This window comes from Cryptomeria japonica, chromosome 10 (assembly GCF_030272615.1).
Source record: "Cryptomeria japonica chromosome 10, Sugi_1.0, whole genome shotgun sequence".
In the NCBI taxonomy this organism is placed as follows: domain Eukaryota; kingdom Viridiplantae; phylum Streptophyta; class Pinopsida; order Cupressales; family Cupressaceae; genus Cryptomeria; species Cryptomeria japonica.
Window position 1 is genome coordinate 235,869,827 of NC_081414.1, and position 21,029 is coordinate 235,890,855.

The following is a 21,029-nucleotide window of genomic DNA, read 5'->3' on the forward strand; positions in this document are numbered from 1 at the left end:
AGGAAAGAAAATAAAATGGAAAAATGAAAAAAGAGAGTGAAAAAAAATTAGAAAAAAAAGTAAAGAGAAAAAAAATTGTCCACTAGTGAAAACCTGGCAAATAGGCGCCTTGGACAAGTACGATGATGAAAACCTGGCAAACAAGCGTCATGTGTAATCCATCATTTTCTTGCACTATTCATTGTGGGCAAGTTCCATCCTATTGGAATCAAGGGAACACAAAGAGGGGGAGAGGTGAGGCTGTGTACAACAAAATTAACTTTAATAACTTGATATCTTAACCACTTTATGCAAATGAAGAAAAGTAAGTGCAGAAACACAAAACCAAGATCAACAACACCATAACATCGAGATTTTTACGTGGAAACCTGGTTAACGGAAAAACCATGGTGGGATTCAAACCCACACTATTAATATACTTTGTTAGAAGTATAAAATATTACAAAAAGGGAATGCACATGCGTTCAGGCATACTGCCTAGAGCTCACTGCTCAATTACAAAAGAGAGGGCTACAACTCTTGGATGAATCATTATCCTACAAATGATTACAAATGATAAATGATTGTTTGAATTGATGAATAACGTCTACAAATGCCAAAATGCAGTTCCGGTTAAGCATAAAAGTCTTCTTTTACTGTTCTGATACATTGCTTTGTTCTGTCATATATCAGAGCACAAATCTCTCAAACATGCATGTGAAATTGTGCACAATCGCTCATACACACTTCTTACATCACCATCAACATTCTAAATGATCACATCAATCGAACTAATATATTTGCATCATCAAATTAAATCAATTCCATGTTGGCCCAAAAAACCGCATAACACACAACATGAAACGTGTTACCCAAGTCGACTCAATCTTGTTAACTTCTTTCAAAATTCTGTGGTCAAAATAGAAGAGATGGAGATATGATTTGAAAGTTGTATTTTATCTGCTATAGCGTGTTTTGAAGATGCACCACACTTATTAATTTTGGTGTGTACATCCTCCTCAATGTAAGCATGCTATATAAGTGGATGAGGGGTTACGTAGTGAAGAGATATGTCTTCCCACGTGGGAAGATACATCTCTTCCCTATGTACCTCTCACCACAGTATATAAACTAGTCGACATTTACTTACCCGATCAGAAGAAGTGCGACTTGTTTGAGAATCGCTTTACCACCCGATACCATGAGCGGTGTAACCGTTGCAAATGCGATAATTTAACTTTGGTTTTATTTATCATTAGTTAACGTTAACATATTAGTATATGTAATCAAATATATATATCGGAAGCATGAAATAGTACGACCAACGTTACAAAATTTAATGCTCCCTCTTAACTAGGGAGGATACATTTCATGTTAGAGAAAACATCACAATTCATCCATTGATTGTGAAGAGAGGAGATATCACACCATAGTGATATTTAGAGATATGGCTCAACAATGAATATCAAGTCTCATGATACTCACCATAACTCATAGTTATCAAGTAAGGTATGTGCACTAGCATCAAGTCACATGATGCCTACCATACTGATAATGATTTCATGGCATGTCCATGAATATTATGTTCATAATATTCACCATGAAGATCTCTATCATAATTATGGTTTATTTAATGATATCAACCAACAGATATCTACCATAATGTCTCGAAGATATATATACTATCATGACATGTCCACAGATATCAAGTCACATGATATCCATCAAGATAGTTAAATTGATAATTGTAAAATCGTCACCTTACAATATCAATTTGAAACGAGTGTTCATAATTGAAAAGTCGTCACCCTTCAATAATGTTCACAGAAGGCCCATGCAGTCATGGAGTCACACACATGACAAATAAAAGAGTTTACACACTAAATATCTTTAAATATATTAGTATATCATAATAAATGAGACTCTATCTCAAAATTAAATAACATTTTCAACCATACCAAGTTTATCTCTAAAGTGTTCAATCTTGATCTTGGAGAGAGGCTTGGTAAGAATGTCTGCAATCTAATCACCTGTACCAATATAATTCAGTCGGATCACATTCCTTTCCACCATATCTCGAACATAGTGATAAGGAATCTCAATGTCTTTAGACCTGTCATGAAATACCAGATTCATTGAAAGCTTGATGCAACTCTGATTGTCACAGTAGATGACAGTAGGATTTAAGGGCTGACCAAACAGTCCTACAAGCAGTTTTCGAAGCCATACTACTTCTCTTGCTCCCATGGAGGCTGCAATGTATTAAGCTTCTGTAGAACTCTGAGCAATTGAAGACAGTTTTCGACATATCCATGAGATCATTCCTGATCCTAAACTGAAGCAACATCCTGATGTGCTTTTCCTGTCAACTACGCTTCCAGCCCAATTAGAATCAGTGAATCCATGTAGGTCAAGGTCTACATGTTTATACTTCAGACCAAAACCAATAGTTCCTCGAAGATATCTTAGAATATGTTTTGCAGCAACAAGATGTATTTCCCTAGGTTCACACATGAACTAACTTAGTGCATTAACAACATAACATATATCAGGTCTTGTGTTTACCAAATGCATCATAGATCCAATAATCTGTCTGTAGAGGGTAGGATCTGCAAACTCTGATTCTGCAACTGCTTCCTTTAGTTTGTGCAGATTTGTTTCCATAGGTGTGGTCATGGATCTACAATCCATCATTCCAAATCTCTTGAGTATATCAATGGTGTATTTTCCTTGATTAAGGATTATACCATTTGCCTGTTGCCAAACTGCCAATCCAAGGAAGTAGTGAAGAATTCCTAAATCTTTCATATCAAACTCAGAGGCTAATTCTTTCTTACATTGAGAAATACAATTATCCTCTCCTGTGATTAGTAGATCATCAACATAAGAATAATAATTAATAATTCACCATTGAGTACCTTTTAGTAGAGATTTGGATCTGCTTCATTCTTGGAAAACCCTAATTCAAGGAGATAGTGATCAATTCTTTCATACCATGCTCTGGGGGCCTGTTTCAATCCATATAGAGCTTTCTTTAATCTGCAGACATGTGATTCAGCCTTATGAATCACAAAACCTTCAGGTTGCTCCAAATAAACTTCTTCTTCAATCTTACCATTTAGAAAAGCAGTCTTAACATCCATTTGATGGACTTTCCATCCTTTAGATGTTGCAATAGACAAAACTGCTCAGACAGAAGTGTATCTGGCAACAGGAGCAAATGTCTCTTCATAGTCAATACCTTCTTTCTGTGAGAAACCTCTAGCAACAGACCTTGCTTTGTGCTTCTCAATGCTGCCATCTGCTGCATGTTTGATTTTGAAGAGCCATTTAGAAGATACCACAGATTTGCCTTTAGGCCTAGGCACAATATCCCAACATTATTTTTCAGAATTGACTGATACTCTTGTGACATAGCATCTTTCCAAACTTGATGCTTGAGTGCATCTCCAACACAGGAAGGTTCTGCATCAACGATCTCACTCATTAAGGCAATATAACTGGAAAATAGGTTAGGTCTCTTACTTTCTCTGAAGGTCCCCTTTGGAGCAGCATAATTTTCAGCTTCTTGAAGCATCTTTTTAGCCCAAAGTGGTCTCTTCCTAGTTTCAGGATAATTGTCTTCTAAAGGTAAGCCTTGAACTTCATGCTCAGCATCTTCAGGGGTCTCCCTCTGAATCTCAACAGTGGAATCCTCATCCAAGCTTGTAGGAGGATCTTGGTGTTCTAATTCATTAGAGCTTTGGACCTCCTGAATGTTGTCTTCCTCAAAGATGACATCTCTGCTTAGTTCAATTTGTCTTTGACCAGGTATGTATATTATGTAGGCTTTAGAGGTTTCACTGTACCCAACAAATACTCATTTCTTTCTAGAAGGTTCTAACTTTGACCTCTTTTCTTTGGGGACATGAATATAGACTGGACACCCATAGATCCGAAAATGACTTATGTCAAGTTTGTTGCCAGTAAAGGTTTCTTCAGGGGTTTTATTGTCAAGAAGAGAATGAGGACATCTATTTTGAATGTACACAGTTGTCCTAGATGCTTCAGGCCAAAATGAGGTTTCTATATTTTGGTCAAACAACATAGCCCTAGCAGCTTCTACTATAGTCCTATTCTTTCGTTCAACTACCCCATTTTGTTGTGGGTTATAAGGTATAGTTAACTCCCTCTTAATCCCAACATCTATACAATAATCTTTAAACATATCAGAAGTGTATTCCCCCCCATTGTCTGTTCTTAAGGTTATGATTTTATTACCTGTCATATTTTCTGCAAGAGCTTTGAATTCCTTAAATTTTGAAAGGATTTCTTCAGACTCTTTGTACCTCAGAAAATATATCCAGGTCTTCCTAGAATAATCATCTACAAATATTACATAATATAAAAATCCCCCTAATGGAGGTACAGACATGGGTCCACATAAATAAGAATGAACTAATTCTAATACATTTTTGGATTTACTGTTGCTAGAATTAAAAGACCCTTTAGTATTCTTTCCCAAGGCACACCCTTTGTAGGCTCCTTCAAATTTTTTTGACTTAGCTTGGGTAAGCCGATCACCATCTTCTCTATCTTAGGTAGGGCATGGAAATGAAGGTGCCCTAATCTTCTGTGCCAAAGTTCATTAGAATATGGAGTCTCATGAATCAAGGCTCAAGGTGGAATGGTGCAAAGTCTGTAGAGGCTCCCTTGTCTTACTCCAATGGTGTGGGCTTTCTTGATGGTGGAGTTCTTTGGCCAAGCAAGTACCTTTCCTTCCATAAAGGTTAATTTGTAACCCTTATCTTCAAGTGTAGAAACTGAGACAAGGTTTCTCTTTATACCAGGTACAAATAGAACTCCAGTCAGCTGTAGGGATATGCCTGACTTTAGGTTGATATTGTAGGTTCCTATTCCCATAACTGGATAATTTGAGTCATCACCAATTGTCACTTCTTCATTTGATTTTTCCACAACTGTATCTAGGTGCTCACGAAATCCAGTGATGTGTTGAGATGCTCCGTTGTCAATCACCCATGTGTTGAAACTAGAGGTGACTTGACTAGAGAGGGCTGAGTAGAAGACTAGCTTCTCGAAATTACTCCCTTTCTTAATTTCTGCCGTTGAAGCTTGTTGTTTGATCCTGTCTGGACACTTCATTGCATAGTGCCCATATTGGTCACATCTGAAACATTGTACTTCAAAAATGTCTCTCTTCTTCTTTGAAGACCTCTTCCCATTTGAGTTGTTGTCCCTCTTTCTCTTAAAGTTCTTCTTTCCTTTCTTGTGGGAATTATAGTTTAGAACTTGAATGTATTCATTACCATTGTTTTGTTTTATTCCTCTTGTGACAAGCCGAGAATCCTCTTGAATGCAATCGATTTTCAATCTATCAAACTTGGGAATTTAGAACGAGCACTGATTCCTTGAATGAACGATTCCCATGAGGTAGGAAGTCCATTTAGGGCCATCATAGCAAGTTCTTTGTTGTCTACTAGATGTCCAATAGTGGATAGTTGATCCCTAAGCTCAATGATCCTCAAGAAATAGGATGTAACTGTTTCTCCTTTATTCATCTTTATATGGTGTAGTTGATTCTTTAGGGTGAGAGCCTTGCTAGTGTTGTTGATTTCATAAATGTCAGCTAGTGCTTTGAACATTTGAAAGGTCGTCTCATATTTAGAAATAACTGGTACAATGTGGTCTCTTACTGAATCCACAATTATCTTAAGGGCCTTCTCACTGTCCTTGCTCCACTAAATTTTCTCTATATCATCAGAGGGCTCATGAATTTCACTTTTGACATGGGAGTCAATTTTATTTTCTTTCAAAACAAGCATGATCCTGACTTTCCAAGATACAAAATTTGATGCTTCATCTAATCTATCTTCAAACCTAACTCCTGTTGCCATTAGGATTATGGGAATGTGATCTTAGTAAGAGCCTGGTGAAAGTTTATGAGATTGTTACATAATTTTAATATGATCTTCTTTAACTTCGCTCTGATACCATGTTAAGTTCTTTCAAAATTCTGTGATCAAAATAGAAGAGATGGAGATATGATCTGAAAGTTGTATTTTATTTGCTATAGCGTGTTTTGAAGATGCACCACACTTATTAATTTCGGTGTGTACATCCTCCTCAATGTAAGCATGCTATATAAGTGGATGAGGGGTTACGTAGTGAAGAGATGTGTCTTCCCACGTGGGAAGACACATCTCTTCCCTACGTACCTCTCACCACAGTATATAAAATAGTCACCATTTACTTACCCGATCGGAAGGAGTGCGACTTGTTTGAGAATCGCTTTACCAGCTGATACCATGAGCGGTGTAACAGTTGATCAAATGCGATAAGTTAACTTTGGTTTTATTTATCATTAGTTAACGTTAACATATTAGTATATGTAATCAAATATATATATATATATATATATATCGAAAGCATGAAATAGTACGACCAACGTTACAAAATTTAACAAATCTAATACAAAAACAACTAAGGGAACCAAAACAAGATGTCCACAAGATGTCCACATGCTTCCCATATGTTGGCTCATCGATCTTGAACACACTAACATCCACCAAAATTACTCCACACGATCCGTACAATGAATCTTCACACGCTACTACATCAAAACACTTTTCTACCAGAAAAACCGTCTACCGGATTTTCCAACCAATACCAAACTTAACAACGGAGGCCACAATCCTGGATTAAGGTAAATTGCATATCCACAATACATCTCACAAATCCACAAAGCAAAATACTTAACCAAAATAATTTGCTAACCACCAAATTATACAATCTGCCAAATACACTATTCTTGTTAGTAGGACCTCATTGGACCTCAATCAATCTTCTAAAATGAATGAATCATGAACTACAGATTGGATATCTGACTCAAGTTGGCAGTTGCCATCAATGACAATATTTGATCATTAATGCATGTCACTTGCCAACGCATCCATGCTATCTTATCCGCCACATCCATCTATTCTCCCTCATCCTCCATTATCCTCCATCCTCCATTATTCCTCATTTACTCTATATCCATGCATATCCCTTTTCCCACCTTTGATCTTGATAAGGTTAAGGACCTTTGCAGGCTTTGTGTGTCCTATCTATTGCACTTGATCCACACCCTTGAGTCCCTATCCATTATTGTGTCCATTGCTTGCTTCCATCCTTCATTACCACCTTTGATCTCGATTATCTTATTTGCCTCCTATCCAAATCTATCCCTTGATTTTTGATCAAAACTAAGGACAAAAAGGCAAAACATGTTTAAAAAAAAAAAACCTCTTGGCATGGTGATTTTTTTGGACCATATGGTATTCGTTACACTGTATCATTGCCTTATATTGCCATATCTTGTCCCTTTACTTGGATTAACATGTTATCCTATAGTGAGATAGTCCTTGAAAATTGCATAAGCCTCCTCCATCATTCACTTATCCATTTTTATCCTAAAAAATCTCAAAAATCGTAAAAAGTTCTAAAAATCATTAAAAATCGTAAAATATTTTGAAAAAATCTTAAAAATGATAAAAAGCCTTAAAAAAATCCCTAGAAATTAAAACATTTAAAAAACCCTAAAAACCATAAAACTTTTCATCAAAATTCAAAAACATTGAATAAACATTGTGAAAACACAAACACGTCGTACAAGCACAATCAAAACATTAAGCAGACATAACAACATCCTATCGACTTATCAAATCAAGCACCTTAACTGTGGACAAGATCATTTTTAGCCTGAAACATATTGTTTGTTTGTTTGATTATGTCTTTTGAATGTTTCTGATTTTTTATCTTTGGTGACATGTCTTTTGGCTTTTCCAGGATGCCTTTGACTAGAGATTTTATCTCCAGGATGTCTTTGACTAGAAAGGTAACGATAGGGCATGTTCACTGGTTTGTTGCTTATGGATTGTTCCTTAGTAATATGATGACTTGTCTTAGGACATGATTTTCTAAGATCATCGAGGATGTTTGGGTCTCATGTGTATTAGGGCATTCATTGACTATCTAATGTATTTTCCTGCACGCAATTGGTTTGACGATTCATTTGGGTATGATCCATATACAGATGAGTTTTATCCTTTTGGCATAATAAGTTGGATGATGATATAAGCACTTTAAAAAGCACAAGACTTCTCATCATCTTCATTCCCTTTTCTCATCATCCATCCTCTTGCATCTTCTCATTGCTTGCATCTCCTTTCATCGCCTGTCGCATTGATCATTTCTCTCTATCATCTTCTCATCTTCAATCATTTCTTTAATCATTTTCTTCAGCTTCCTTGTTTCAGAGAGAACAATCAATCACCTTTTCCAACTGATACGTGTCTCTTAATCTTTATCAATTGCTTTATCAAATCGATCAACTTGCTTCTCGCAATCTCAACGCCCCTGGATCAATCAATCCTTGGATCACCTTATCTTGTGCTAGCATCAATCTCTATCAACTCAATCAACTAATCAACATGGCTATATTGTTCATTTCCATCAATTGTTTAGCTACACCTCATCACCCGTGCATTTCCATCAAATGTACATCTCAACTTAATCACTTGTGCAATATCAATCATCCAATATCCTTTTCATAATCTATCGCGAGATCTATCTCCATCAATATATTCGATCAATCTCTCGAGGGGGCATAATTGACCAATCATCACCCTTACCAAGATATCTTTGGGGCATATATCACTTGATCATTTTCTTTGTAACAACGCGACAAGTTGCATTGTCTTAGAGAGGGGCAAAATGAAGACACATAAAATTTTCTATTAAATTGTCCTCTTAAATCAATGCCAATTTTTTTCATTAATCAAGTGGATCCATTATTTAATAGTCCTATTTTCTATTATATTCATCCATAATATTATTTTATTTTTTCCATTATTCCATTAAATCCATTAAATCAATATAGATTCTTTTATTCATCGATTTGATAACTTATATTCCATTTTATTCATTTTAAATAAAACCATTTTCCAAATATCCTACATATCAACTGCACCCATTTTTTTATCATCTCCCACTCTTATTAGTCTCACTCACCTAATGCATGTGGGACAAACATCTTTACATCAATCTTTTATCCCACATTTTTCCTAATATTGGATTCACCCTTGAGAACATCTATAAATACCTTGCTCCTCATTTTTAAATTTGATTAAAAAATCTCTTTATCATTTGCATACTTGCATTTTCATATCCTTTTTTTCCCGACATTCTAGTTCATCATCTCTTTGATTTTCATCTTTCATATCATTTACATTAATCTTTCAAATCTCCGTTGTTGGCAATTGACACTCAATTGGTTGGTTTCAATATGTTGTCATTGATGGCAACATGGCAAGTTATTCCGACTTCATATTTTTGGTTAGTTGTGTATTGGCGGGCACTTCACAGACACTTCACCGGCATCGGCACCGACACCGGTAGGTTGGAAGGAATTCTCAGGTTACTGACAATGCAGGCCGACATGGTTTAGAATCAGGTTATCGGTATTGGAGGCCGACATCTTTTGGATCCAACATCAACAATTATTTTTGATATTCATGTATTTATGTTATCTAGTTGACATGTATATTCATATTATAATTATCTTTGTAAGTGGATATAAGGCATAATGAACTGTAAGGGGTTTATAGGTCAGTTGGTTAGATCATTTTCATATATATAGGAATGTAATGAAATGTATGAATCATATAATGGTTGTGAAATGAAAAAGAGATGCGAAACATATGAGAGAGATCATGTATGTGAGGATATATATGTAAGGGTTATTCTGGTAAGGGTTTAGGGTTTCAGACCAGAGCAGACATAGCTTAATCAGAACTGTATTCAGGCATAGAAGATGCTATCTTTGCAGTTCAATCATTTCTCCAGATTGTAGTTTGGATTTGTATGTAGTCAATGAGGCTCCTTTTGTGATTGAGAAGTGTGCTATAGGCTGTAAGCCTTCTTGCAAATGCAGACCCCTATATTTTTGTAATATCTCTTCATGTGGCCAGTTGATTGATATTGTGGGTCACAAATCCCACCGTGGTTTTTCCTCTTTGAGGTTTTCCACATATAATTCTGTGTGTTATGGTATTCATTTATGTGATTGGCTTATTGGTTGCTTTACTTCTTTTATACCGGTTGGTGTATGCATGTTTTAATAAGGTTAAAATTGATCATTCCGGTAGAACATTGATACACCCCTTCCCCCCACCCCCCCCCCTCTTAGTGTTCTTGGATTCCAACACATTCTAGTTCATCACCTCTTTGATTTTCATAGCTTTCATATCATTTACATTAATCTTTCAAATCTCCGTTCTTCATAGCATCTTGTGTAGTGCTTCCGAGAGCATCCATTTCAAACACAAGACCTTGATAGATAGGAGTGCAATGGAGACAAATCCCTGTTAAATGCATGTGTGTGCACATTGTTTGTTTTGCTTTGCATGTATTGTTTTCTTGCAGGTACTTCATTATCTGATGTTGAATCATTTGGATCTTCTCCCATAAGATCTCAGGCTTGATTTTGCATCCATAATTTTATGTTTAAATATATTTTATTATATTTAGTATATCTCATCATAATTATCATTTGACATGGTAGATATGTGCAATGATTAATTTCTCATCTCAAACAACTATGATTTTATACATCATTCCCTTTAGAACAATATAACAAAAAATATCCATCCAAGTATTATTCATTTCATTTTAGACTCATTCCATATTTTTTTCCCATTTCTATTTTTATAGAGTTATTCTTTTTCATTTATTTTATACTATCACTATTTTATAAATATAATAAATATATATGCATCAACAACCATTACATTGTGATTCAACTTATATTCCATTTGAAATTATCAAACATAACTTATATTTAAATTTTATGTAAGAAAAATTAAGCCAATTCATATCTTATTATCTAAGAAATATTAAGCCACACTGATGAGTTCATATCTTATTAATTAGAAGGATTTCTACAAAATGAAAAATGAAAAATGAAAAATACCTTATCTTAATTATCTACATAAACAAGAACCAAAATCGTATTACCACATTTGGCAAAACTTCCTACCAATGCTACCTTGCTCTTTTTCGTCTGTGAGAAAATCGATGTTCATTCTCTTTCTCATCTGTTCTCATTGACGAAGATATTAATTGACGAAGATATCAAGTTGACGAAGCAGTGCAGAGGGGTAAACCTTAGGAGAGATTAGATTCGTGTCTCAATAGTGAGCAGTGACCAAGGGAAGATGGCGAGACACAGGGGAAGGACATCACGTACAAGTCGGATCGTCACCACAACCAACTGGAGGAATGAGTTGTCGCAGGACACCAGAAATAAGATCCTTAATAAGATGTATGCAATTAAATTCCTGTATTTCTTTTCAATGGATTCTCTCATATTGCAGTAGTATGCCTATTGTCAAATTATTAGACTGATTCGCAAAAACCCACCTTGTAATTAGCCCAAATTTGGGTGTCTTTAGAATGCACATAAATATCAGTAGATGGCTCCCGCACGTATATTGCAAAAACTCATTACCCAATACTCTGTTTATGTAAATAAATAAAAGGGTTTTCATCAACCCTTTCCAAAGCATAGACATCAATATGTTGATTCAAAAACATCCAGAGCAATCTTATACCATGCACTGCCCACGCATATGCATACTTAAAAAGATCAGATTATTTCTTTGTTTTCCAGAAAACAGATTAGTTCTTTGTTGTTTATGTGTTTTTCAAGTTATACAATCAAATTTGACTTTACTTGATTGTGGAATGTAAATCTAATTTTATTAAAATTAGAGGTGTCGTCCATATTTCAAACTTCCTGAGAAGGAAAGGTGTCATCCATATGTAATTGTTTTAAATATTGCATTGCTTATGTTTCTCTTGATAATGCAATCTATTTTTTCCTTCTTGTTCTCCTACATGTCAGTGTGTCTTTTATGTAAAATATATTATTATCTAAATTGGGGTAAATATCTTTTTTGGGAGTTATAAATTAGTCAGGTCATAGAGGGGGGCCTAATCTCCAATACGAGCATTCAACAATAACATTCAAGTAGAGGTAAACCTCACAACACTGCAATTTAATCATCGCATTATATCATTATAAAATTAATTAATAAAATTATAAGAAAAAATAAATCATAAATTACAATAAATTATATGCATTTCTCAAATTAAAAAAAAAAATATCTAAAACAAAAATTAAATTAAAAAAGTAAAGATAGAATTCTTTTCAAAATAAGTTTATCTTGGATGGTGTTTAAAACTTTAAACATTATAAAGGTTTTCTTAAAGTTTATCTAAGATTGTGTAAACGATATTAATGCTTATAAATATAAGAATGCTTATTGTAAACAGATAAAGGTGATTAGAAGGAGATAGTAATATGGAAAACATTAATTTGGTGAACAAAATTCTTCTTGTAGAATATTGCAAAGGATTATTGTATAATTCACTTGGATATTGTTCAATATAGGCGCATTTCTGTTATATTTAACATGATCAACATTGATTACATTGATGATGGATTTGTCCTTACAATGGGGCATGTCTTACAATGGGGCATGTCTTATAGAGCCGATGTTAGGATAATTGCAATATTCTATTGATCTTATTTTGGAGTTTCATTATCATTCGGATTGTTTTAGCTTCTAGAAATTAGCAGTTAAAATCTTTTATAACATTTCTTTTTCTGGAATTTTGAAGTTCTTCAACTTGTTTTGTTATTCAAAGATCCTGACAAGAGTTGACTAAGAGAGGTGTTGGCACTCATGAAAATTTTAGAGAAAAACATTTGTTTTTTCAATATTAGGGCTGACCTAATTTGTCCTCAAAATTGGGCTGACCTCTGCTGGCGTCATGGCGAATTTGTGTAAGTAAGTATGTTGTTCAAGCTTGCCTTTCTTTTCTCATTAAATTTGCAGTAAGGCAGCAAAACAACAAAGGTGCATTTTCAGTAGGTCTTTAAATGGCAGAAACAATCAGTCTTCTATTGAGCAAGATGTTAGGTGGGCAGGAGGATATTTCTCAGCAGTGGAGCTGAAATTGGTATCCTTTAACAGCAGGTTAAAACATGTTATCTACTTAATGATTTACTTCCAGCTTTTAGGAGATGATAAGATCAAAATAAGGGTGCACATCTCGAGCCATCTAAATATTCTTCCAAGTGCACATAAAAGTTGGAAAAATTATACGAAATCCGTGCTCAGCATTGAAGGCCTTTCAGACACAAGGCAGGTGCACATTCCCAGTGTTTTTCCTCTTGTATTTTTTCCCCAAGGCCCCAAAAGTGACAATTACCTTAGGCGGTCTTAAGGAGGGGATGAATAAATTAATGAAAGAATTTTAATAATGTCCACGACACCAGCAGTTTAAGAGACAGAGAATCAAAATCTTAACTTAAGAGACTGAGAATCGAAATCTTAACAGTTTTCATGTTTTTTTTGATGTTGACTCTCTTATTATGAATCTTGTTTAAGAAGCCAACAATTTTGTGAGGCCTTGCCTCCTCAAATAGCTCATTTAGACTACCCACCTTCAAATCCTTTTAATACTGAATACAAATATCTTTATATGCAACACACTCCATTGTAAAATGCCATTCAGTTTCAAGCACCAATTTGTTGTAGAAACTATAGGTTCTTTCTTCCCACTCTTCCTTGAGGATCATCCATCTACCTATGTCTAAGATAGTGTGAACCGTTTTTCAACTGCGCAACTAAAAGTCTAGCCTTTCCCTTGATTGTGACCGTTAAATAATCTTTCTCACCATGTTCCCATGTGGGGTTGCACTTTTTGACATACTGTGCTTTTTTTCGGCTAATTTATTTGTAGGTAAATACATAGTTCACAGACTCAGACTTAGAGAGTACTTGGCAAGCCTAAATTTATTGGCTTGGCAAAAGCTCACCAACTTAAAAAGTACTGAAATTTCTTATAAAAACACTTTTTATTTTTTGGCAAAAATCAATTTATTGACTTGGCAAAAGCTCACCAACTTCAAAAGTACTGAAATTTCTCATAAAACACTTTTTTTTTGCAAAAATTAATTACAAAATGTATCAAATGAGTCTAAAAACCATGAGGAAGTGTTTTCTATTAAATTTAATTGATCAATACATACGGATTACAAAATGGCATCATCATATGAAGCCGGATGTAATTTCCCCTACTAGGTTTAGGCCTGTTTTAACCACAACTAATCTATCTCAACATATTTATGACCTAAACTAAATCAATTAGGAGACAATAATATCTTAACATGAATCAAATCAGTGATATTCCATAGTTCAATCAATTAATTTGTTAATAAGTAACTTGCCCATCTATCATACATCCATAATTCTTAATGCAAGTGTCAAACTTTGTTTCTACTTCAGTTGCAAGGAAGAAGAGGATGTGAATGTTACCAAAGCACTTAGATACCAAATACAATAGGTTCTCTCAAAGTTTACAGATCCAAGTCCTTACCCTATCTTGGGACCCTGTCCCTCAAGGTTCTCGGGACGTTGATCCCCACCCTCTCTTGGGAATTATCGTATTGTCTGGATTTAGACTATCCCTCTTTGGAAACATCTCAATTCCCAACTTCTTAAACAATGACAATAGTCATAAGAATTATATATAAACATATTATTCTTATTGTTTATTACCTAGCTTACCAGGTTCGCCTCCACACCCCCCTGGTTCGGGTTCGGTCCGGCCTTGGTTCAACCAGGGTTCGAATTTTCTAGAGGGGGTTCGACCTGGTTCGAACCCGGGTGGACCAAGATCGAACTAGGTCGAACCCGGGCGGACCCAAGTCGAACCCAGACGGGTGGGCGGCCCAAAACGGGTTTTTTTATGCAAAATTTAATTTTTTTTTGAAATCCGCTATGTAAAAAGTCAATTTTATACCCTAAAAGTGACTTCTAAAACATAATCTTGGCTCATTTCTCCTCATTTGTGTTGCAAACAAAAGTTTTTTGACAGTAGGTTGAAGAAAGGGTGAACAAAGTTTGGCTTCCAAGATCAAATAGGAGGAGTTGAAGACTGATTTTTGAAGCTTCAACAAGTGTTGCAGCATCATTTCCATACATTTGCAAGCTCCCATTGGCTACAAGAGGTAGTGTTGACGTGTTTTTTATGACAACGTCTAACACAGAATAAAGTTGCCTAACGGTCACTTCACTCTCTCTTGATCAAAGTGCGATTGTCTGCTAAGATTGCAGGAATATCAGACAATCGACTCCAAGGTTCCTTTATGCTACGGATGTGACTCAGTTGGCTGATGTGATTGCTGGTAATCCAAGGGGCCTTACGTTTGCATCGTTCTTTCACTTCTTCGCTGTGGCTGGAACTCCATCATCGGATATGGCAATTCTGCGATGCTGCTGCTTCGAACGGACTAAAATGAACTGAAAGTAAAAGGGAAAGGGTTTAGAAGGATCTAAATCTACTCCTAAGGGTAGTGATAACAATGAATAGTGCTCTGGTGGACAAATTCTAAATAAACCAAGCTCTGCTTCATCAAGATCAACTACAACTCCGCAAGAACCGGTGCAATCTTTTGGGGATGTTAGAGGATTTTCAAATCGAGAAAGTACATTTGAATACCCAAAACGGCGCAATCCAAACAACCATCTACAATCGAACTTAGCACAAATTTAAGGGGTTCAGGCTAACTTTACACTGCAACTTACAATCAGCAAGATGCAAAAAGTATGAACCATGGAAATTCATCAAACACCATTAAATTCTCCATTGAAATCAAAGCAGTATACTACTACTCTAAGTGAGGAAGGTGAAACCATGCAAGTTTTGAAAAAATAACTTAAGTGGACACCATCAGAGAACAATGTTTCACTATTATTTTCTCAAAAACTTATCGCAACAATTTCATACAAAGCTCCCTTTTTTCACAAATGAGGGGGGTCACCCCTTTATATAGGCCTCAGGCCATGATTACATGCAAACCCTAACTAGGGTTTTTCCCTAAAAGATTCTCCACTCAAGATACAACAAGGTGGGAATCTCCAATTAATAACCCATCATGCCCATATACAATTAATTCAAAAGTACCCAAAACAGCATCCATTGTGCATTAAATGCACCGCCTCCTTCAAATTCGCCCAACATGCGTTGAATATTCATCCATGCAAAAATCACCCCATTATGTCATAAATGATCCATCAATTTCCACATGCGGCGGCTGCATGCAAAAGGAATCTGCCATAAATTCAACATGCAATGACCGGGTCGCCATTTGGTCAAATATTCCGGTAATGAATGCGCCACTCTACTGCCATGTGTTCAATAGATCCTCGCCATGCAAGTGGACCCCGCCGTCGTATATCCGCTCCTGCACGTCTGGAATTGTTGGAGAGGGAAAATTTGATTCAGGAAGAATTTTCTTGAAGTCTCCTCAACTTTCCTTGCTTGAAGAAGGTTTTCCATCAATTTTCACCATCTCCTATTTTTTAGGAAAATTTCCAAATTAGGGTTCCACGGTCCAGGAGAGAGAAAATTCTCCTACGAATCCAAATCTATAAAAAGTTTTGAAATTTGGATGTGATTTGATGCCCGGGAATGGATTTTTTAAAAACTTTTCCTGGGGGAAGTTTCTTGTTTAGTTCATCCTTGATTCCTTCCTTGCCTTAGAAATTTTATCTTCAATTCATCCTTGGATGTGATTTCTTGTTGTGGAGGAATTCTCCTTTGGAAAGAAATTTGTTCCTTACCTTGAGGAAGGAAATTCTTCATACCTTAGCTAATTTTCATGATTTCCAAGAACTATGTCTTGAAGGAAGAAATTTCAAACACTTAGTCAATTTTTCACCTTTCTTGGAATTTCTTCTTCTTGGGTGCAATTCTTCCCGATGAAGGAATTCATCTCTTTGTGCACTGTCAATGAGAAGATCATTTTAGCGCACTCTTGTGTTCCTGGACGACATTTTACATTTGGTGGGGAATTCTTTCAATTCCATGGATTCCTTGCATCCCTCTATCTGGCGCTCCTTCTCTCACTTGGGCGCTAAAATGCCTTGGTCAAGGACTCTTGCAATTTGCCTGTTTCTCCATGCACTCTTCATTCTGGCACCCTCCACAAGGCTGGGGCGGGAATTCCTCCTGAGGAAGGAATTCATTGTTTTGTGAATTGTCCATGTCTTCTTTTCAACATCCCTATTTTTTAGGGATCCTCCAAAAAATTAGGAGCCAGGTTCATTGGATGGAGAATTCTGCCACGATTCCGAATCTATAACAATTTCCTCATTCCGGCGAGATTCGGTGTCTAAAAATAGCAAATTCAAAAATTTGCCCGAGGGGAATTTTATTGTTCTATTCCTCCTGGACCCCTTGGATTCCATGCCTTAGGCAAAATTTCAACTTATTAGCTTGGGCGTTGAATTCACCGTGCCTTGGAATTTTTTCAATTTCCACGCCTTCCATGGAATGTCCAGTTTGGCGCCCAAGTCCACATTTGGGCGGATTTTTCATCTGGCCAAGGATTCATGGAATTTGCCTTCTCTCCATGGGAATCCCATTTTGGCGCCCAACTGCATCCTTGGGCAAAATTTTCGCTATGCCATGGATTCATGGAATCTTCCATCTATCCTTGCCTTCCTCATTTTGGCGCCCAACTGCATCCTTGGGCAAAATTTTCGCTATGCTATGGATTCATGGAATTTTCCATCTGTCCTTGCCTTCCTCATTTTGGCGCCCAACCGCATCCTTGGGCGGAATTTTCACTATGCCATGGATTCATGGAATTTTCCATCTATCCTTGCCTGACCCATTTTGGCGCCCAACTGCATACTTGGGCGGAATTTCCACTATGCCATGGATACATGGAATTTTCCATCTGTCCTTGCCTTCCTCATTTTGGCGAATTTTTGAGCTTTCCATTTTAGGCATAGGCTTCCAGCACTTGATCAATTTCTGGCTTTCTCTGTCTGCTATCTGATTCTTCGGAATTAGAGATATCTGCAAATGCCTGATCCTTGTTGCCTTGTCTGACTGACCCTGCCAGTACCGACTTTCCAAAAATAGAAACCTTCAAGGTGTCAGCGTTAGACCCCTAGACAGGGTGCAGGAATGACTTACTATAAATAGAAACTTACTAAAAATAGAAATTACTAAAAATAGTAAGTTTGATTTTTGGCAAAATGACGACATTCCGGGACTCGGAAAAATCCCTAAAAAATAGGGACTTTTTAAAAATAAAAAGTTGCTCCGTTTGGGCTCAAATTTCACTGGGAGGTTCCTTGAAGGGTCCTGATTCCAGTTCTATGTTCAGTTTTCCAAAAACCCTAATATAAACCCCTAAAATCTAGGACAGAAGGCAAAAACCCTAAAATTCACAAAACGAGTCCTAGACTTAGCCGAATTTGCTCAAACGAAAGGCAGACTTGACCAATATGACCCCCAAACACTTGCAAAGTAGAGAGACTGACGAGACTGCTGCGAAAAGACTCCAAAAACGCAAGCCAAAAGATCGGGAGGGCCTAAAAAGTGGGGGGTCTCCATTTGCAATGGGGCGATGTGTGAAAACGTCACAACAGGTAGGTTTTTTAACATTTTTTTCCAACTATTTTTGTTTCACGAATTGTCAAACATGAAACATTAATTGTTTTTCATTTTTTTTTTTTTTTTGAATATGTTTATGTTATTTCTTGCCATAGGAACTAGAATGGCATCTACCTCTTCCTCTGTTGGCAATGAACAAACAATTACAAAACAAAGAAATGATTCGAGTTCTCCCTTATGGAAGTATGTTGACATATTAAACCCACTTCCAGGAGGTGGGGGATTCTATTGGAGATGCCAAGGATGTGGTATTGAACGTAATAGTTCATATTATTGGGTGGTAGGCCATTTGTGTGGAATAAAAGGAAGAGGGATCAAAAAATGCCTTGGAAAAGATGGTAAACCTATACCAGATGAGACAGTGATGAAATATTTTAAGGAGCATGAGGAGGCAGAAGAGAGAGAAGCCCGTAGATTGAATCAAACCGCAACAAAGAAAACAAGGGGAATACAAGCCCCATCTAATTTCGATGTTGTAGTACAATACCACCCCTTCTTTTCCACAAATGAACCTGAAAATGAACCACCCTTGACACGCAAAAGAACAAAGGGGCCTTTAGAAACCGCATTTCAAAATGAGAGTAGAGACATTGCTGACCAAGATATAGAAAGGTGCATTTGTGCAAATGGGTTGGCTTTCAATGTTGTTCGCTCCCCATATTGGAAGCAAATGATAAAAAGTGTTAATGAAGCTCCAAAAGGGTATAAGGGCCCAGGTTATGAGAAGGTACGTGGAACATTATTGGACAAAGAGGTGAAGAGGGTTGAAGATGCATTGAAACCCATAAGGGATTCATGGGCTGAGACAGGTGTAACAATTGTTTCAGATGGGTGGAAAGATGCTAAAAATCGTCCATTGATCAATGTCATAGCAGTGTCCCCTAAAGGGGCAATGTTTTTGAAAGCTGTGGATTGTGAGGGCCAAGTAAAAGATGGCCAATTTATTGCAGAAATTCTCATCTCCGCCATTGAGTCAGTGGGACCCCGCAATGTTGTCCAAGTCATAATGGACAATGCAAGAAATTGTAGAGCTGCTAGTTTGTTGGTTGATGAACGCTATGATCACATCTTTGGACACCTTGTGCGGTCCATTCACTCAATCTTATGCTACAAAGGATTGGGACTAAAATGAAATGGATCAGAGATGTGTATGGAGAGGCTGAGGACATCCAGATGTTCATCACAAACCACCACATGTCTCAAGGGATTTTTAGATCCTTTTCGAATTTGGAGCTATTGAAGGTAAGTGAAATAGTAATTTAATTTTACTTTTTCTGATTTTTTTAATTTCAATGTTCATAATATCATTGTGTAAGCTATATTGTGTATTCTTCTTTAAAGTTTGGCTTTATTTTTTAATCATTTTGGCATTAATTTGAGTTATAGGTTGCTGAGACCCGTTTTGCATCAAACACAATCGTCTTAAGACGACTTGTCAAAGTTAGAGTGGCACTATGCAATATGGTGATCAGCAACAATTGGACTGTACGGAAGCAGAGTAGCAGTGAGAGGGCTGAAAAAATTAGGCAGAGAATATTGAATGAGAAATGGTGGGATCTTGTTACATATCTCCTAAGTATCACTGAGCCCATTATGAGTATGATTCGCTATACCGACATGGATAGGCCTTGCATTGGTGAGATTTATGATGGCATTGACTCAATGCTTGAAAAAATAAAGTTCACTATAAATGCAAAAGAGAATGACCCCGAGGAGAAATTCTTCAAAGAAGTGAAAGCAATTATTGTAGAAAGGTGGAATAAGATGACCACTCCTTTGCATCTTCTTGCCTATGCCTTGACACCAAAGTACTATAGCAATCAATTTCTTGATAAACCAAGAAGGATTCCACCATGGAGAGATCTAGAAGTATCTGATGGGTACAAGGCAGCATTTCTTAGACTATATCCTGATAATGATTTGCGAGATATTGTTACAAATGAGTTCATAGAATTCGCAAATGGGAATGGTCTAAGTGTTGAGGCACTTCGTCATAGATCCAAGAAGGATGCTCATAGCTGGTGGTACTTCCATGGTGCATGCTTCCAACACCTACAACCCCTCGCTGTAAAAGTTTGGTGGTACTTCCATGGTGCATGCTTCCAACACCTACAACCCCTCGCTGTAAAAGTTTTATCACAAGTAAGTTTAATTAATTAAAATTTATCACAATTTTATTTATAGTTTACCTTGTCTTCATAGGTTGCTAGTAATTTTTAATTTTAATTTTATTAATGTATAACTTTAATTGTTTACTTTGTCTTCATAGGTTGCTAGTTCATCTGCTTCAAAAAGAAATTGGAGCACATACTCTTTCATCCACTCAGTAAAGCGCAATAGGTTGCTATAAAAAAGAGTGAAGAATTTAGTATATGTGCATTCCAACCTACGTCTTTTTTCACACAAACAACGTGACTACACACAAGGGGAAACAAAGATGTGGGATATAGAGCTAGAGCATACTGATT

At 36.5% G+C, this 21,029-nt stretch overlaps 1 protein-coding gene across 1 annotated transcript in view; it reads left to right on the top strand.

The window, feature by feature from the left end:
• LOC131054889 (mediator of RNA polymerase II transcription subunit 15a) overlaps window positions 1–21,029 on the top strand; it is a 200,523-nt gene that overhangs the window by 58,440 nt on the left and 121,054 nt on the right. Inside the window, exon 4 of the mRNA XM_059212343.1 lies at window positions 11,199–11,341. Within this exon, the coding sequence (XP_059068326.1) occupies window positions 11,199–11,341 (143 nt within the window). The remainder of the gene's footprint in view (window positions 1–11,198; window positions 11,342–21,029) is intronic.